This window comes from Perognathus longimembris, chromosome 10, assembly GCF_023159225.1.
Source record: "Perognathus longimembris pacificus isolate PPM17 chromosome 10, ASM2315922v1, whole genome shotgun sequence".
In the NCBI taxonomy this organism is placed as follows: domain Eukaryota; kingdom Metazoa; phylum Chordata; class Mammalia; order Rodentia; family Heteromyidae; genus Perognathus; species Perognathus longimembris.
Genome location: NC_063170.1, coordinates 10,077,869 through 10,095,016, shown reverse-complemented (window position 1 = coordinate 10,095,016; position 17,148 = coordinate 10,077,869). Strand labels below are relative to the sequence as shown.

Genomic DNA, 17,148 nt, shown 5'->3' with positions numbered 1-17,148 from the left:
GTCAGAAATGCTTTCTATTAAAAAGAAAATAGATGGAATGGGTTTGGCGATCTCCACCCCATTCCTAACGATTCACCAGCAGCTAGCCCTAACCAGCTGCGGGGAGCTTTGTGCGCACGCGTGGGCAGGAATACCTTCATCCTCGCGTTCACCTGCTGCGCACCTGCTCTTCGTCAACGTGGGGTTCCTAGGCCCTCCTCGCCAGCGCCTGTTGCCTAAGTTTTGCACCTCTTGGCACCTGGGCTGCGGAAAACATTCTAACCCCTATAAACGTAGTGGGGGTTCTCTTTCTGGCATCAGTGGCTGCAACTGTCTGGGTCCCTCAAGTTGCTGAGCCCGTTGCTGACCACACTCCCTCGTGCACGACTTCCTAGTGCCCATGTCGGCAGGCATTTTGAGCAATTAACAGGATCTTCAAACCATACAAGATTAACCGTATTTTTTTTTAAATACTAGTTAGCTTTGAATTGGAAAATTCTGGTTGTTCCCGTCTATGCAACCGGAAGTGAAGCCTTCTTGTGGGAGGGTCGCGTTTGATGCGGCACAGGGCCACCGAGTGGGGCTGGACCTGACCTCCACGTAGGAGCGTCGGTGGGGACCACAGTTTGCGTTCTTGTAACCTCTTGGTCAGCCCCGTTTCTCAGGCTGTCATTGGATGGAAGAAGATTTCTACTTCACTGAGAGCTATCATTGCCGCCTCACCCGCCGGCCTCACAGCCTGCAAAGACACACTGCTTCCTTGGGTTTTTTGTCTTTTGGGTTGTTTGTCTTAAATTTGGTCATGGGGTTTGAACTCTGAGCCTAGGCACTTCCCTGAGCAGTTCAGCTCAAGGCTAGCTCTACCACTTGAGTCACGGTTTTCTGGTGGTTAATTGGAGATAAGAGTCTCATGGACTTTCCTACCCAAGCTATCTTTGAACCTCGATCCTCAGATCTCAGCCTCCTGAGTAGCTAGGATGACAGACACGAGCCACCAGTGCCAGCTGACACTGCTTCTTTTTAAATGAAGAACTTTTCTCCTTACATTGGACATTGAGGACTGCTTATCTCCCTTTCATGGGCAAATGCTACTTTGTGAGAACAGCTTCTGGCCACACAGACAGAATGGCCTAGAGAAAAGTTTGTGGGTCTGACCTAAAATGGTAGCTGCCCAGGTCCGGGCTGCTGATGGACTCAGTCTAGTGGGATGCAGAGGCCCCGGCTCGGGATGGGCTGCCCTGTGGTTCAGTGCTGGAGGCCCCCCTGGGTGACCGGGCCGCCGTGGAATCGTTCCCTTTGATTTTGTGCACCTCAGGAAAAGACTCTGGGAGAAATCCTGGCTTAAGTAAGTCATGAAAAATGCTTGTTTGTACTCGACAGCAGCTTGTAAAGGGTTACAAAATGTTGTTTCCTGGAAAATCTGCCAGTGTGTCTGCGTGTCCTTAGCCTTCCCTTTGTTCTCCTCTCCTCCTTACCCTTTACTTCCCTCTTACTCCCCTCCTCTCCTTGCCTGAATACATTTTGAAAACAGTACTACAATGCTCCCTGCTTCAAGATTACAGTGTACTTTACTAGGTATGATTTAATTAGGGCCCTTATTATGTTTTCAGCAGCTTAAGGTGGGCCTTTCAACTTATCTACCTAATTGGTTGCACAAGAAGTTTCACAGCCCATGACAAAACATTGTCAGTGATCAAAGTCAAAATTCTGCATAAAGGAAAAATATTAATAATAAGATTATTCTTCAAGTGTGCACTGCTAATTATGTCCAGAATGTAACCGTAGAAACACTTTTGACTGATGTGAGCTTTGTCTAATAAACATGAATCTTCAGTGAGCTATGAAAAGTGACACCTCTGGCTCTCCACTGGTGAGGGCTAATTTTGCTTATTAGCTAGTTTTGAGCCCCTTGCTGTTGCGCGCCTCTCCCCCGCCCGCTGACTCTCCTGCTCTCTCTGCACCTTGCTCCTCAGGTGACCACCCCGGAGATGGTGATGCCGAGCAGCATGTTCCTCCCCGCGGCCGTTCCGGATCGAGACGGGCCTTCCAATCCCGAAGAGGCAGGAAAGCCGCCCGGTTAGTACCCCGACTCCCAGGCCCAAACGTGCATGCGGCCAGGGGCCAGGAATTGCTTGCAATTCCACATGGTAAAGATGAGGGTCAGTCTTAGCAAGTGATTTATACTCTCGTTCTGGGAGCCTGTCTGAATAGTATTCATGTGGTTTAAAGTCAGGGAAGTCTGCGGATGAGCAGGGTTTGGGTGTGGCTGAGTCCCCATCCAATGTGAATCAGCAGAGACTGGCTCTGTAGGCGCATGCGCCCACTACCCTTGGCTGTCAAGCACTGCGTTTCCAACGAGAGGGGCAGGCGGGTTGACTGAGGTCTCTGGGTCAGCTTGTCTTTCCTGGCTGCCTCTGCGCCCATTCCTTGAGTCTTCTGGTGCTGCCTTGGGATGAAGCGGATAGGTGCGCTTAGAAAGACCTTTGCCAGAGACATGCAGGCTACACTTATGGGCCCCGGCCACTAGTTCCTAGCCAGGTGGGCCATTAGGCCTCTGTGAAGCTGCTCCAAATCTTTCCACAGGCATCTAAGTCTGAAATTAGGAAGAGTTCAGCCATAGATTGTTGCTTAGCCTTCCTTATGGTTTTCCCATATTAGGCAGTAGTAGACAGAGGACCTGGAAGGGGCCAGTATATTTATGGATATGATGATCTCATTGTAGAAAAGAAATCTAATAGTGTATTTTAATAATTGGCCACTGAACGTTCATCACTTATTGAATAGAGATGACAGTCAAGAGTTACATTGTAGGGACTGGGATGTACTTGTGTAGCACTATTAGTGAGACTCTGGGTTTGAGCCCTGGCATGGAGGTGGGGGGGTGGAGAAGCAGAGAAGTCACCTTATAACAAGAAATCATGTCTAAAAATAGAATCCAGATTTTCTTATATCACAATGGACAACAGTTCTTGTAAATTCTTCACCCATTAGGACTGCATTGATTCACATACTCTGTAATTCAGATCCACCGTGCTACGTCCTTATCACATAAAATAGGAACATAAAAGGGAAAGCCCATGTAAGATCAGTAACGTTCAAATTAGTCCTCAAGAAAGTGAGTATTCTGCGCCAAGCAATTAGATACTATTTAGAAGACTCTTAGATCTGTGATATGGCATAGGTCTATTATGAATTGGGACTTCTGCTGTCCTTTTATTTCTCTCTGTTCATGCGTACCTGGGCTATGCTGTGTAGTCTGTTGGCTCTGTGGAGAGATTCAGGCTGGGCACTTCCTTTATTCCTAAAGCCTGGCTCGGTCGATGGCTGTGGATGCCACCTGGAAACAAAGCCTTCTTTATCTTTGGGCTTGATGTTTTCTCTTTGCAGACACTTCGGAGGATCTGGGAAAGAGCATCCCGCCCTCTGTGAGCACAGAGGGCAGTGGAGACGTGAAACCCGCCTCTGCCGAGCCCGGCTCTGTGAGAGAAGACTCGGGCTTCCTCTGCTGGAAGAAGGGGTGCAACCAGGTCTTCAAAACCTCCGCGGCCCTCCAGACCCATTTCAATGAGGTGCATGCCAAGAGGCCTCAGCTGCCCGTGTCGGATCGCCACGTGTACAAGTACCGCTGTAACCAGTGCAGCCTGGCTTTTAAGACCATCGAGAAGCTGCAGCTCCATTCTCAGTACCATGTGATCAGAGCTGCCACCATGTGCTGTCTTTGTCAGCGCAGTTTCCGAACCTTCCAGGCTCTGAAAAAACACCTGGAGACAAGCCACTTGGAGCTGAGTGAGGCTGACATCCAGCAACTCTACGGCGGCCTCCTAGCCAATGGCGACCTCCTGGCGATGGGAGACCCCACCCTGGCGGAAGACCACACCATAATTGTGGAAGAAGACAAGGAGGAGGAGAGCGACTTGGAAGATAAGCAGAGCCCAACAGGCAGTGACTCTGGGTCTGTCCAAGAAGATTCTGGCTCCGAGCCAAAGAGAGCTCTGCCTTTCAGGAAAGGCCCCAATTTTACCATGGAAAAGTTTCTAGACCCTTCTCGCCCTTACAAGTGTACTGTCTGCAAGGAGTCTTTTACTCAAAAGAATATCCTCTTAGTGCACTACAACTCTGTCTCCCACCTGCATAAGTTAAAGAGAGCCCTTCAAGAATCGGCCACGGGTCAGCCAGAACCCACCAGCAGCCCGGACAACAAACCTTTTAAGTGTAACACTTGTAACGTGGCTTACAGCCAGAGTTCCACTCTGGAGATTCACATGAGGTCTGTGCTGCATCAAACCAAGGCCCGGGCAGCCAAACTGGAGGCCGCAAGTGGCAGCAGCAATGGGACCGGGAGCGGCGGCGGCGGCGGCGGCATCTCCCTGAGCTCCTCCGCGCCCAGTCCCGCCGGCAGCGGCGGCGCCAACGCCTTCGCCACCACCAACGCCGGCCCTGCTGGCGTCACGCCGAGCCCCAGCCTGCTGAGCCAGGGGCCCGCCGAGAGCGTGGCCATGCCCGCCCTGGGGAATCCCATCAGTGCCAACACGGCCTCTCCTTCAGAGCCCAAAGAGGCCAACCGCAAGAAGCTCGCAGACATGATCGCGTCCAGGCAGCAGCAGCAGCAGCAGCAGCAGCAACAGGCGCAGGCGCAGACCTTGGCCCAGGCCCAGGCTCAAGTTCAGGCTCACTTGCAGCAGGAGCTGCAGCAGCAGGCCGCCCTGATCCAGTCTCAGCTGTTCAACCCCACCCTCCTCCCTCACTTCCCCATGACCCCCGAGACTCTGCTGCAGCTCCAGCAGCAACAGCACCTCCTCTTCCCCTTCTACATCCCCAGTGCCGAGTTCCAGCTCAACCCCGAGGTGAACTTGCCCGTGAGCGGCGGGGCGCTGACCCTGACGGGGACGGGCCCGGGGCTGCTGGAGGACTTGAAGGCCCAGGTGCAGATCCCGCAGCAGATCCTGCAGCAGCCGCCGCCGCCGCCGCCGGGCCAGCTCTCCCTGCCCCAGAGCCACGCCGCCCTCCTGCAGCCGGGCCAGCACCCGGAGAAGAAAAACAAACTGGCCGTCAAGGAAAAGGACAAGGACGGCGCGCGGGAGCGGGAGGGCGCGGAAGGCGGGGAGGGCGCCGCGGCGGGGCCCAAGGAGCTGCTGCTGCTGCCCGAGGGCGGGAAGGCCAAGGAGAAGAAGGAGCCGGCGGCGCCGGGGGGCGGCGGGGGCCCCGAGCCGCCCGTGCTCCCGCCGCGCATCGCCTCGGACGCCCGGGGCAACGCCACCAAGGCCCTGCTGGAGAACTTCGGCTTCGAGCTGGTCATCCAGTACAACGAGAACAAGCAGAAGGGGCAGAAGAAGAGCGCGAGGGCGGAGGCCGGGGAGAGCCCCGAGAAGCTCGAGTGCGAGGCCTGCGGCAAGCTCTTCTCCAACGTCCTGATCCTCAAGAGCCACCAGGAGCACGTGCACCAGACCTACTTCCCCTTCCAGCAGCTCGAGCGGTTCGCCCAGCAGTACCGGGAGCATTACGACAAGCTGTACCCGCTGAGGCCGCAGACCCCGGAGCCGCCGCCGCCGCCGCCCCCGCCGCCGCCCCCCGCCGCCGCCGCCGCTGCCCGCCGCGCCGCCCCAGCCCGCGGCCGCGCCCGCCCTGCCCGCCGCGGCGCCGCCCATCACCTCGCCCCCGCTCGCCCCCGCGCAGCCCTCCGTGCCGCTCACGCAGCTCTCCATGCCCGTGGAGCTGCCCATCTTCTCGCCGCTGATGATGCAGACCATGCCGCTGCAGACGCTGCCGGCGCAGCTGCCCCCGCAGCTCGGCCCCGTGGAGCCCCTGCCCGCCGAGCTGGCCCAGCTCTACCAGCACCCGCTCAACCCGAGCCTGCTGCAGCAGCAGAACAAGCGGCCGCGCACCCGCATCACCGACGACCAGCTGCGCGTGCTCCGCCAGTACTTCGACATCAACAACTCCCCCAGCGAGGAGCAGATCAAGGAGATGGCGGACAAGTCCGGCCTGCCCCAGAAGGTGATCAAGCACTGGTTCCGGAACACGCTCTTCAAAGAGCGCCAGCGGAACAAGGACTCGCCCTACAACTTCAGCAACCCCCCCATCACCAGCCTGGAGGAGCTCAAGATCGACTCCCGGCCCCCCTCGCCCGAGCCGCAGAAGCAGGAGTACTGGGGGAGCAAGAGGTCCTCGAGAACGCGGTTCACGGACTACCAGCTGAGGGTCCTCCAGGACTTCTTTGATGCCAACGCTTACCCAAAGGACGATGAATTTGAGCAGCTCTCGAACCTACTGAACCTTCCCACCCGAGTCATCGTGGTGTGGTTTCAGAACGCGCGGCAGAAGGCCAGGAAGAACTACGAGAACCAGGGAGAGGGCAAAGACGGGGAGCGGCGCGAGCTGACCAACGACAGGTACATCCGCACGAGCAACCTCAACTACCAGTGCAAGAAGTGCAGCCTCGTGTTCCAGCGCATCTTCGATCTCATCAAGCACCAGAAGAAGCTGTGTTACAAGGACGAGGACGAGGAGGGCCAGGACGACAGCCAGAACGAGGACTCCATGGACGCCATGGAGATCCTCACGCCCACCAGCTCGTCCTGCAGCACCCCGATGCCCGCCCAGGCCTACGGCGCCCCCGCCCCGGCAGCCAGTGCCGCCCCCTCTGCTTTCCTGCAGCTCACGGCAGAGGCCGATGAGCTGGCCGCCTTCGGCGTGAAGGCCGAGGCGAGTGATGAGAAACCAAAGCAGGCTGAACCCCCCGGTGCGCAGCCAACCCCAACCCAAGAGAAGCAAGGTCAACCAAAGCCCGAGCTGCAGCAGCAGGACCAGCCCGAGCAGAAGCCCGGTGCGCCCCAGCAGAAGCTTGCGCAGCTGGCCGCGCCGCCCTCCCTGACTCAGCCCCCTCCCCAGGCGGCGCCCCCACCGTGCCCCTTGCCGCAGTCCAGCCCCAGCCCCTCTCAGCTCTCTCATCTGCCCCTCAAGCCGCTCCACACGTCCACTCCGCAACAGCTGGCCAACCTACCTCCGCAGCTCATCCCCTACCAGTGTGAGCAGTGCAAGCTGGCCTTCCCGTCCTTCGAGCACTGGCAGGAGCATCAGCAACTCCACTTCCTGAGTGCGCAGAACCAGTTCATCCACCCCCAGTTTTTGGACAGGTCCCTGGACATGCCTTTCATGCTGTTCGACCCCAGTAACCCGCTCCTGGCCAGCCAGCTGCTCTCCGGGGCCATCCCTCAGATCCCTGCGAGCTCTGCCACGTCTCCTTCCACGCCGACCTCCACCATGAACACGCTGAAGAGGAAGCTGGAGGAAAAGGCCAGCGCAAGCCCTGGCGAAAACGACAGCGGGGCCGGAGAAGAGCCTCAGAGAGACAAGCGGCTGAGGACCACCATCACACCCGAGCAGCTAGAAATCCTCTACCAAAAGTACCTACTGGACTCCAACCCAACTCGCAAGATGTTGGATCACATCGCGCATGAGGTGGGCCTAAAGAAACGCGTGGTGCAGGTGTGGTTTCAGAACACCCGGGCCCGCGAGCGGAAGGGCCAGTTCCGGGCCGTGGGGCCGGCCCAGGCCCACCGCAGATGCCCTTTCTGCAGAGCTCTCTTCAAAGCCAAGACCGCCCTCGAGGCTCATATCCGGTCTCGCCACTGGCACGAAGCCAAGAGAGCTGGCTACAACCTCACTCTGTCCGCCATGCTCTTGGACTGCGATGGGGGGCTCCAGATGAAGGGAGATATTTTTGACGGCACTAGCTTTTCCCACCTTCCCCCAAGCAGTAGTGATGGCCAGGGTGTCCCCCTTTCGCCCGTGAGTAAAACCATGGAGCTGTCTCCCAGAACTCTCCTGAGCCCTTCCTCCATCAAGGTGGAAGGCATCGAAGACTTCGAAAGCCCCTCCATGTCTTCGGTGAATCTGAACTTTGACCAAACGAAGCTGGACAACGACGACTGTTCCTCTGTCAACACGGCAATCACGGACACCACCACGGGGGACGAGGGCAACGCGGACAATGACAGCGCGACGGGAATCGCAACGGAAACCAAATCTTCTGCGCCCAGCGAGGGGCTGACCAAAGCAGCCATGATGGCCATGTCGGAGTACGAAGATCGCTTGTCATCTGGTCTGGTCAGCCCAGCCCCGAGCTTTTACAGCAAGGAATATGACAATGAAGGTACAGTGGACTACAGTGAAACCTCAAGCCTCGCAGACCCCTGTTCCCCGAGTCCGGGCGCAAGCGGGTCTGCGGGCAAATCCGGTGACAACGGGGATCGGCCCGGGCAGAAACGTTTCCGCACTCAGATGACGAATCTGCAGCTGAAGGTCCTCAAGTCATGCTTTAATGACTACAGGACGCCCACCATGCTGGAGTGTGAGGTCCTGGGCAATGACATTGGACTGCCAAAGAGAGTTGTTCAGGTCTGGTTCCAGAATGCCCGGGCAAAAGAAAAGAAGTCCAAGTTAAGCATGGCCAAGCATTTTGGTATAAACCAAACGAGTTACGAGGGACCCAAAACAGAGTGCACTTTGTGTGGCATCAAGTACAGCGCTCGGCTGTCTGTACGTGACCATATCTTTTCCCAACAGCACATCTCCAAAGTTAAAGACACCATCGGAAGCCAGTTGGACAAGGAGAAAGAGTACTTTGACCCAGCCACTGTCCGTCAGCTGATGGCTCAACAAGAGCTGGACCGGATTAAAAAGGCCAATGAGGTCCTTGGACTGGCAGCTCAGCAGCAAGGGATGTTTGACAACGCCCCGCTCCAGGCTCTTAACCTTCCCACCGCATACCCAGCGCTCCAGGGCATTCCTCCTGTGTTGCTCCCCGGCCTCAACAGCCCCTCCTTGCCAGGCTTTACTCCATCGAACACAGGTGGGTTCTTCTCCGGGAGATTGGCGGTGTTGTGATGTGGCCCCCACCCCAGCTGCGTGCTGGGCAGGACGGGATCTTCCCGCTGTGCTGCTCTAAGAGCAGCAGGGCTGCAGTTCCCATGTGCCGGCCTCCCCGGGGCCAGCACGCGCTGGGCTCTTGGCCCTAGTCTGGGGATGGGAGCTCCTGGGGTGAACAGTCTCCTCTAAAACCACTTCCCGTGCCCTGTGTTCAGCACCACAACCACAGTGTCTATTAATAGGGAGGAATATGGCATCCTAATTTCCGGAGAATTTTCAAGCAAGAAGTTTCTGTCATAGACCCTTCCATTTTGGTGCTTGTGGCAGTGCTGATCCCATCTAGCTAATTCTGTATGGTAATGGAAACTGGTCCACGAGGACTCTAGCCAACTCTTTGCCCTCACCTAGGGTCCTTGCCATCTTTTTTTTTTTTTTTTAAGTGAGCTTTTGTGGCCAACCCGCCATCAGGAAGAAGCTCCTGTGTGCTGGGTCCTTCTAGCCAGAACAGTGACTCTGTTCATCTCTCGGGAGGTTGCCTCTCTGCTTGACCAGGAATCTTGTGTTGGGCAAGGTGGTTCTTAGTTTTGACATGTACAATTTTGGGATCCTCAGTCACCACCACCCCTTCTCTTCTTCTTCCTTCCATTTAGAAGCAAATACTTGATACTTTTTATATTCTCACTTAGTAGGGTATGTTGCACTTCTTTTTCCATCCCTTTCTTGTTTCTCCCTGTCTGGATCCAGCTGTCTTTTACAAACTGGATCTTCCCTTCTCGGGCCCTTGTGAGGATTAGGCATAAGGCTAGCAAGTCTGCCTCACTGACCACTCACCAGAGGAGAGACCCTCAGTCCCCGCAGGTGAGACCTTCAGAAGGCCTCCTTGCCTCCCAGAGCAGTCCTAGTTTCTCGTTGACTTAATTCCAACTGGTACACATGAGGCTACTGCTCCCAGCTCCTTATCCAAAGAGAGTAAAAGAAAGCACAGAGACATAGATGTCATTGCACGTATGCACTAGCAAGCACTGCCACTGTCGTGTCTGTCTGCGATAGGAGCCAGCTAGCCATAAGCCACGCAACAAGTCGTGAAAGCGGCCAGGCACTGAATCATCCGTGCAGGCTCAGATCCTTGGCAAAGGGGCTGGGAAGGCCCAGCGTATTGTGGTATTGTGGAGAAAAGAAAAAAGTAGAATCAGAATGTCTGATCTATTCCCCTTGTTTTACAGATGAGAAAACTGAGGCCCAGAGAGGTCAAGACCATTCAGCAAGCTAGGGTAGGAGCCAGAGCTCCCACCCAGGCCTCCGGGCTCCCAGTGCTATGCTCCTTCCACAACACCCAATATGAGCCAGTCAGTCAACAGGTATATGCTTAGTGCTGCCCAGGTTCTGACCAGTTAGGAGTGGACTCAAGATAGAAAGCTATGCTTTTGTTCAAGGCAGCCAGATGTGTCCTAGTGACTGTCACCTGCACTAGAGGATAGCTCTGGAGCACTGGAATGGGAGGGAAGGAACTTGTATTTCTACATGTCAAGCCCAAGGCTAAGCTCTTTCCATATGGCTTTCATTTAATTCCTATAGCCATCTCTTGTGGAAAACTGAGGTTCTAAAGGCTACACTTTTGCTGTGTGTCAGCCAGAACCCATACAGGGTCAATCTGACCCCAGAGGTGCGTAACTTCGGTCCCCAAAGGATGATGTACCTTGCTCAGTCCTGAACTTACACATCAGACAACCAAGGTCACTGAATTATTGGGAGACAATGTGAGTGATTGTTTTGTACGGCTGGTGAAGAGTTCGGTAGCTCAGGGGTTGAGTAAATGTCTTAAAATTTGAACCTCTTACATAGTCTGACAGTCGAATATGCGAAGTTAATTTAAGGCTTTCTGACCTGAGTCTTACTCGTCAGCCATGGGGTGAGGAGATGTGTAGATATTGCTTCCTTGACCTACAGACATTTTGCTCTAACCCAATACTTCACACCTGGAGTGGGCCCATTGCCTCTTGGGGGACAGAAAGTCATGTCCTGGGCTTAGAATTATAACCCACTCTGTCTCTGCCTCCCTTGTGCCCATTTCCCCAGCCAGCCCAAGTTCTTCTGTGCATGGTCAGTTGGTCATCTTTGGTTTTATTCTCTGACACACACAGGGAAGAGGCCCAGCAACTCCCTTTTTGTTTTTTAGAAGAGATGCTGAGCAAAGCTTTGCCTTGGGTATCTTAGTGTGAGTGGTTGTTTTCCTAGGATTGGCAACTTGAAGCAACCTTCTCTCTCTTTTCATCTGGAATCTACGAGTTTTCAGTCTAATGAATGCTGTGCCACTTGAATTGAAAATCAAGTCTTCACCCAGAGTGGACAGTGTTATGTATGAAACTCCTACCTCGATGTTCTAGCAGAAGGTAGTCCTGATGAAATACACTGAGGGACTAGTAGACTTTTTTCTTGGGCTGAGGGCCTCATGCTTGCTAGGCGGGCACTTTACCACTGAGCCATGCAGCCAGCCTTTTTCTACACTGGTTGAGATAGGATCACGATCCTTGTATTTTATACTTCCTGTTGTAGTTGGGGTCACAGGCATGTGTGATCATGCCCAGTTTCTTTCATTGAGGTGGAATCTTGAACATTTTTGCTCAGGCTGGCCTTGAACCATAATCCTTCAGCTCTCGGCCTCCTGAATAGCTAGGATTTCTGGTGTGAACTACACTCAGCTGAGAATTTTTTAATTTTACACCCCGGTGTCCTGTGGAATGGAGGGGTGTGTGCTGTCTAGTTCTAGGGATGTGGTACTGAGGAGTGGGCCCAAGGTGTGCGCATTTCTTGACTGCTGGAATCTCCGCATCTTATCGTGCAGCCCTCCATCCATTCATGTCCCCTTTGAACCTTTGTGCCTGAAGCATGGCATATTCTCTTGCATCATCCAGGAGCCAGACTCCATCCGGGAGCTAGCTGAAGGGTTAGGAAGGACGTAAGGCGAAGAAGGCTTTTCAGGTAGTGGTAGATCGATAGGGGTTAAGCATGATTAAGGACGGGGCTGCAGTTGACATGGTGACCATACACAGTGGCCCGGGAGGGCGGCCGTGATGATCTGGGGAACTGAGGGTGTCCGCACCTCAGGCCGTTTCCTTTGCCTGTGTCTGGTTTCGGAAGCATCTGCAGCCCCAGTGGCTGCACAGGGCCCCAGGGGTGGTGGTGGTGGTGGTGGTGGTGGTGGTGGTGATGGTGATGATGTGATGGTTCCACTCAGCAGCATCGTTGGGGCAGATCAGCCGCGCCAAGGCCCCGGGAGCAGATTTCCCTGAGTAGGTTGTGTCTAAGTCTTCCCGAGCCCTTCCTTAGCCTTCCCATCCACCTGTCCTCCGCCTTCCTAAGGCACCTGTTGAACTGCGGCAGCAGAGGTCAGAGAGGAAGCACGTAGGTAATGCCTGCTTCTTGTGCTACTGTGACTTCCAGACCTTGGCAGGGTTCTTGCATTGCCTCTGGTCTCTAGACAGCTTCTAGCGGGGCCTTGTGCCCTTCTATTTCTGTGGCACTCTGATGAAGGCCTTTGGTTGAAATGAGTCCCCGCTGGAACAGCTGCTTTGGGGGCCTCCAGACGAATCCCATTGGGCAGGGTGAATAGCGTCTGGGGAGACCCGGCAAGAAACACAAGGACTCGTGGGCTCCTGCGCTCCCTGGGTTTGGCCTGTTGGGCAGGAAGGTGTTGGAAGTTGTTTCCCCGACAGGGAAGCCATAAGAGTTGGCCCCGAACCGTGCCCTGGTCAAAACCCTCCCGTCCCCGAGGCCCTTGGGGTACTTCTGTTTACCATACTGGTTTCCAAAGGATCCTCTGAGTTTAAACCTTGACCCGGAAGACTCTGTGCCAGTGACACAAGTAAAACGTCTCGAGCTTTAGCCTCAGCAGCCTTGACTGACCTGTGACCTCTCTCTCTCTCTCTCTCTCTCTCTCTCACCCCTTCCAGCTTTAACGTCTCCTAAACCGAACTTGATGGGTCTGCCCAGCACAACAGTTCCTTCCCCCGGCCTCCCCACATCTGGATTACCAAATAAGCCGTCCTCAGCCTCGCTGAGCTCCCCAACCCCAGCACAAGCCACCCTGGCGATGGCCGCCCAGCAGCCGCTCCCCCCCCAGCAGCAGCCGCCGCCGCCGCAGGTGCCGCCGCCCGCCGCCCCGCCGGCCGCCCCCGCGCAGCCCGCGCCCCAGCTCCCGCCGCAGCAGCCGCAGCCGCAGCCGCAGCCGCGGAAGGACAAGGACGGCGGCGAGAAGGCGAAGGAGAAGGAAAAGACACACAAAGGGAAGGGGGAGCCCCTCCCTGTGCCCAAGAAGGAGAAGGGCGAGGCCCCCGCGGCGGCCGCGGCCACCCTCTCCGCCCCGCTGCCCGCCATGGAGTACGCGGTGGACCCCGCGCAGCTGCAGGCCCTGCAGGCGGCCTTGACTTCGGACCCCGCGGCGTTGCTCACGAGCCAGTTCCTTCCCTACTTCGTCCCCGGCTTCTCCCCGTACTACGCCCCCCAGCTCCCCGGCGCCCTGCAGAGCGGGTACCTGCAGCCCATGTACGGCATGGAGGGCCTGTTCCCCTACAGCCCCGCGCTGTCGCAGGCGCTCATGGGGCTGTCCCCCGGCTCCCTGCTGCAGCAGTACCAGCAATACCAGCAGAGCCTGCAGGAGGCCATCCAGCAGCAGCAGCAGCAGCGGCAGCTACAGCAGCAGCAGCCGCCGCCCAAGGCGCAGCCGCCGCCGCCGCCGCCGCAGCCCAAAGCAAGCCAGACCCCAGTCCCCCCGGGGGCTGCCTCCCCAGACAAAGACCCTGCCAAAGAATCCCCCAAACCAGAAGAGCAGAAAAACGCCCCCCGAGAGGTGTCCCCCCTCGTGCCGAAGCCCCCCGACGAGCCAGAAGCGGAAAGCAAAGGCGCCGCGGCGGACCCCCTCTGCGACCCCTTCATCGTTCCAAAGGTGCAGTCCAAGCTGGTGTGCCGCAAGTGCCAGGCGGGCTTCGGCGACGAGGAGGCGGCGAGGAGCCACCTGCAGGCGCCCTGCTGCCCGGGCGGCGGCCAGCCGGCGGCGGCGGCGGCGGCGCTGCAGGAGCCGGTGCTGCGCGTGGCCGGCGCGGGCGGCCCCGGGGGCGCGGGCGGCGGCGGGTACCACTGCCTGGCGTGCGAGAGCGCGCTGTGCGGGGAGGAGGCGCTGCGGCAGCATCTCGAGTCGGCCTTGCACAAACACAGAACAATCACGAGAGCAGCGAGAAACGCCAAAGAGCACCCTAGTCTATTACCTCACTCCGCCTGCTTCCCCGATCCTAGCACCGCATCTACCTCGCAGTCTGCCGCTCACTCAAACGACAGCCCCCCTCCCCCGACGGCCGCCGCCCCCCCCTCGCCCCCCTGCGCGCCCCCCCACGCCCCCAGGAAGTCTTGGCCGCCCGCGGCCCCCCGGGCCCCCGCCGCGAAGCCCCCTCCTCCTCCTTTCCCTCCTCTCTCCTCATCTTCAACGGTTACCTCAAGTTCATGCAGCACCTCAGGGGTTCAGCCCTCGATGCCAACAGACGACTATTCGGAGGAGTCTGACACGGATCTCAGCCAAAAGTCCGACGGCCCGGCGAGCCCGGCGCAGGGTCCCCCAGACCCCGGCTGCCCCCAGGACAGTGGTCTGACCAGTGTAGGAACGGACACCTTCAGATTGTAAGCTTTGAAGATGAACCATACAGACAAAATGAATTTAAATAAAATTAATAACAAACCAATTTCAAAAAAAAAATAGACTAACTGCAATTCCAAAGCTTCTAACCAAAAAAACAAAAAAACACAAAAACAAAAAAAAAAACATTAAAAAAAGTGAAAAGGAAAAAGCGTGGGTTGTTTTCCCATATACCTATCTATGCCGGTGATTTTACATTCTTGTCTTTTCTCTCTCTCTCTTTTTCTTTGTTTTGTTTTTTTTTTTTCCAATATTAAAACAAACAGAACACCGAACCCTGTTACATTGTGTCCTTTCGAAGGTACTATTATTGGTCTGGGAAGCACGTCCGCAGGGCCTCCCCCACTGTCTCTGGAGCTTAAACCCTTGTATATTCGCCCCTTCCCACTCCCCGCGCACCTTGAGAGCACAGAGCCGCCCGGCACGCACCGTATGGGAAAGCACCCCACGCGACCCGTTGCAAATCTCTTGCTATCTTAGCATTCAGATACCAATGGCTTGCTAAAAGAAAAAGAAAAAAAAAAAAAAAGAAATGTAATGTCTTTTTATTCTCAGGTCAACCAGTCACACTTTGTTCTGTTTTCAGAATCATTGTTTTGGTTTTTTTCCAGTTTCTCTTTTTTTCTTTTCTTTTTTTTTTTTTTTTTTTTTTTTGTGTTCCAGAAAAGATTTTTGTTTTGCTTTGTTTTTGTTAATTTAAAAAAAAATGGGCAGAAAGTATTCGAGAAAAAAAAAAAAAACCAATGTGAACTGCTTTAGCTTTCTGGGGATTTTTTTTATAAGGATAGCTTTTCTGATAAAGCCAGTTTCAAGGGGAAAAAGTTAAGCACTCCCACTTTCGGAAAGAAAAAAAAATAAACCACCCACACACAAAGAGTGTTGAGGACTTGTAGCTTAAATAAGTTTTTAAAACTTTCTGTATTTATGATAGATATGACCATTTTTGGTGTTGAGTAGATTGTTGCATTGGAAATGAACTGAAGCAGTATCGTAGATTTAAAAGGAAAAAAAAAAAACTTTGTGTACATTTAGCTTTTTGTATGGTCCAGCTGACAGCTCCTCATTTGATGTTGTCTTGTCCATTCCTAGCAGATAGATCGCAGTCCATTGATTCGTCTAAGCTTTTCTCCTCTTTGTCCTTTACTTCCCCTTTCCTCTCTCCCAACACCCATCCCAGAATCTTCCACCTAACGTAGCTGCCTTCATTTCTGAAGAGGGTAAGCTGCAGAATTACTTTATAAAACTAAAGAAAGAATTTCAAAGGATTCTGAGGTCATTAGGATCCTCACAGATTATTTTTGGTTGGGGAGTTGAAACTTTTGAAAGGCATTTAATTCTAGTTACCTATGTCTGGTAGCCTTGTGCATTTATTCTTTCACGTATCCTTCCGTTGGCTTTCCTTTGTACTTCCTTCTTTTCCTCCTTGTTTGGTAGGTGCTTCAAATATTCTTTTCCTAAACTAAAGCATTTGTTTCAGTTTGTGTAATTGGGTTTTGTTTGTGTTTCGTTCCACAAAGTTTTTTAGCTAGGGGTTTGGTTTTTGTTTATGTGTTTGTGTTTATCCTTTCCTCTCTCAGAAAAAGAAATTTCATGCTTTAAATAAAATCCAAAGACACGCCCTTTCACTGCTGATGCAGAAAAAGGGAAAGGGTTCTTGTTACTTGAGAATTTGTTTCTGATTTAAACAAACAAGACTTAGTTTAATAAAAGAAAGAGTAAGACAAAAGATTCCCAGGTTATGTGCTTCTTCTGCAAGCAGAGAGGCAACTGTTAATGCCAATTCCATATACCAAAAGACACATTTTTTTACTTCAAGGTTTTGTCCTGTGTTAGGCAGTCTGAGCAGCAAGTGATCCACAGTTCGGCCAACAACAGACAGCGATGTGCAGAACGCAGAAAAGGAGACCCTATGTGAGGCACTTGTGTTTATGTTAATACCCATATTCCTATAACACAACACAATGCAACACACGACCTTTTTCATCTTTTATTTTTTAAGTCAACTTTGAAAGGAAAACTTTGTGCTGCTAAAACGTAGATTTCTGGAGACAAATAGATGCTTTGCTGTTTCACTTTCATAGCCCCACATCACAGACACCATCTCCCCTTCCCCCCAAAGTGTGAAATCCCTTTCCCCTTCATCTTCCTTATATTTCAAAAGGGAACTTTGAAGACTGTGAATAGCGGTTCCATTGGCCACCTTTCCCCGTGCTGAAGCTACTCGTCAACTTTGCAAAAAGACTGGAGCATTCCAAGATCTGAAAATGGATTTTTTTTTTCCTTTTTTAGCCGGGACTTTTTATGAATTTGTTTTTAGTTAATGAAAGAGTAGATCCTGAACTGTTGTACATATTTCTAACTAGGCTGATGCACAGTGCAAATTTCTTTTTAATTTTTTTAAAAGTAGAAATACTAAAGAATACCATCGTAACTTCATATCAGTATCCAGTTGTAGCATAAAGTGTCAAAACAAGTACGCAAAACATTAACTGTTTTAACAAGCTATTTCCTTTTAACAAGAATTCGTGTATTTCTCCCTGTGTTTGAGATGAACATTTTTAAATTTTGAAGTTGTACAGTTTTTTTTTGTTTTCCATTATTTTATCTTGTTTGTAACT

The 17,148-nt window shown here is 53.6% G+C and overlaps 1 protein-coding gene across 1 annotated transcript in view; it reads left to right on the top strand.

Annotated features, from left to right (window-relative positions):
• Zfhx3 (zinc finger homeobox 3) overlaps positions 1 to 14,757 on the top strand; it is a 188,271-nt gene extending 173,514 nt beyond the window's left edge. The window contains 4 exon segments of the mRNA XM_048355204.1: positions 1,953 to 2,055; positions 3,367 to 5,543; positions 5,545 to 8,830; positions 12,798 to 14,757. Coding sequence (XP_048211161.1) covers positions 1,953 to 2,055; positions 3,367 to 5,543; positions 5,545 to 8,830; positions 12,798 to 14,518 — 7,287 coding nt within the window. The 3' untranslated portion in view covers positions 14,519 to 14,757.
• Positions 14,758 to 17,148: the final 2,391 nt, after the last annotated feature.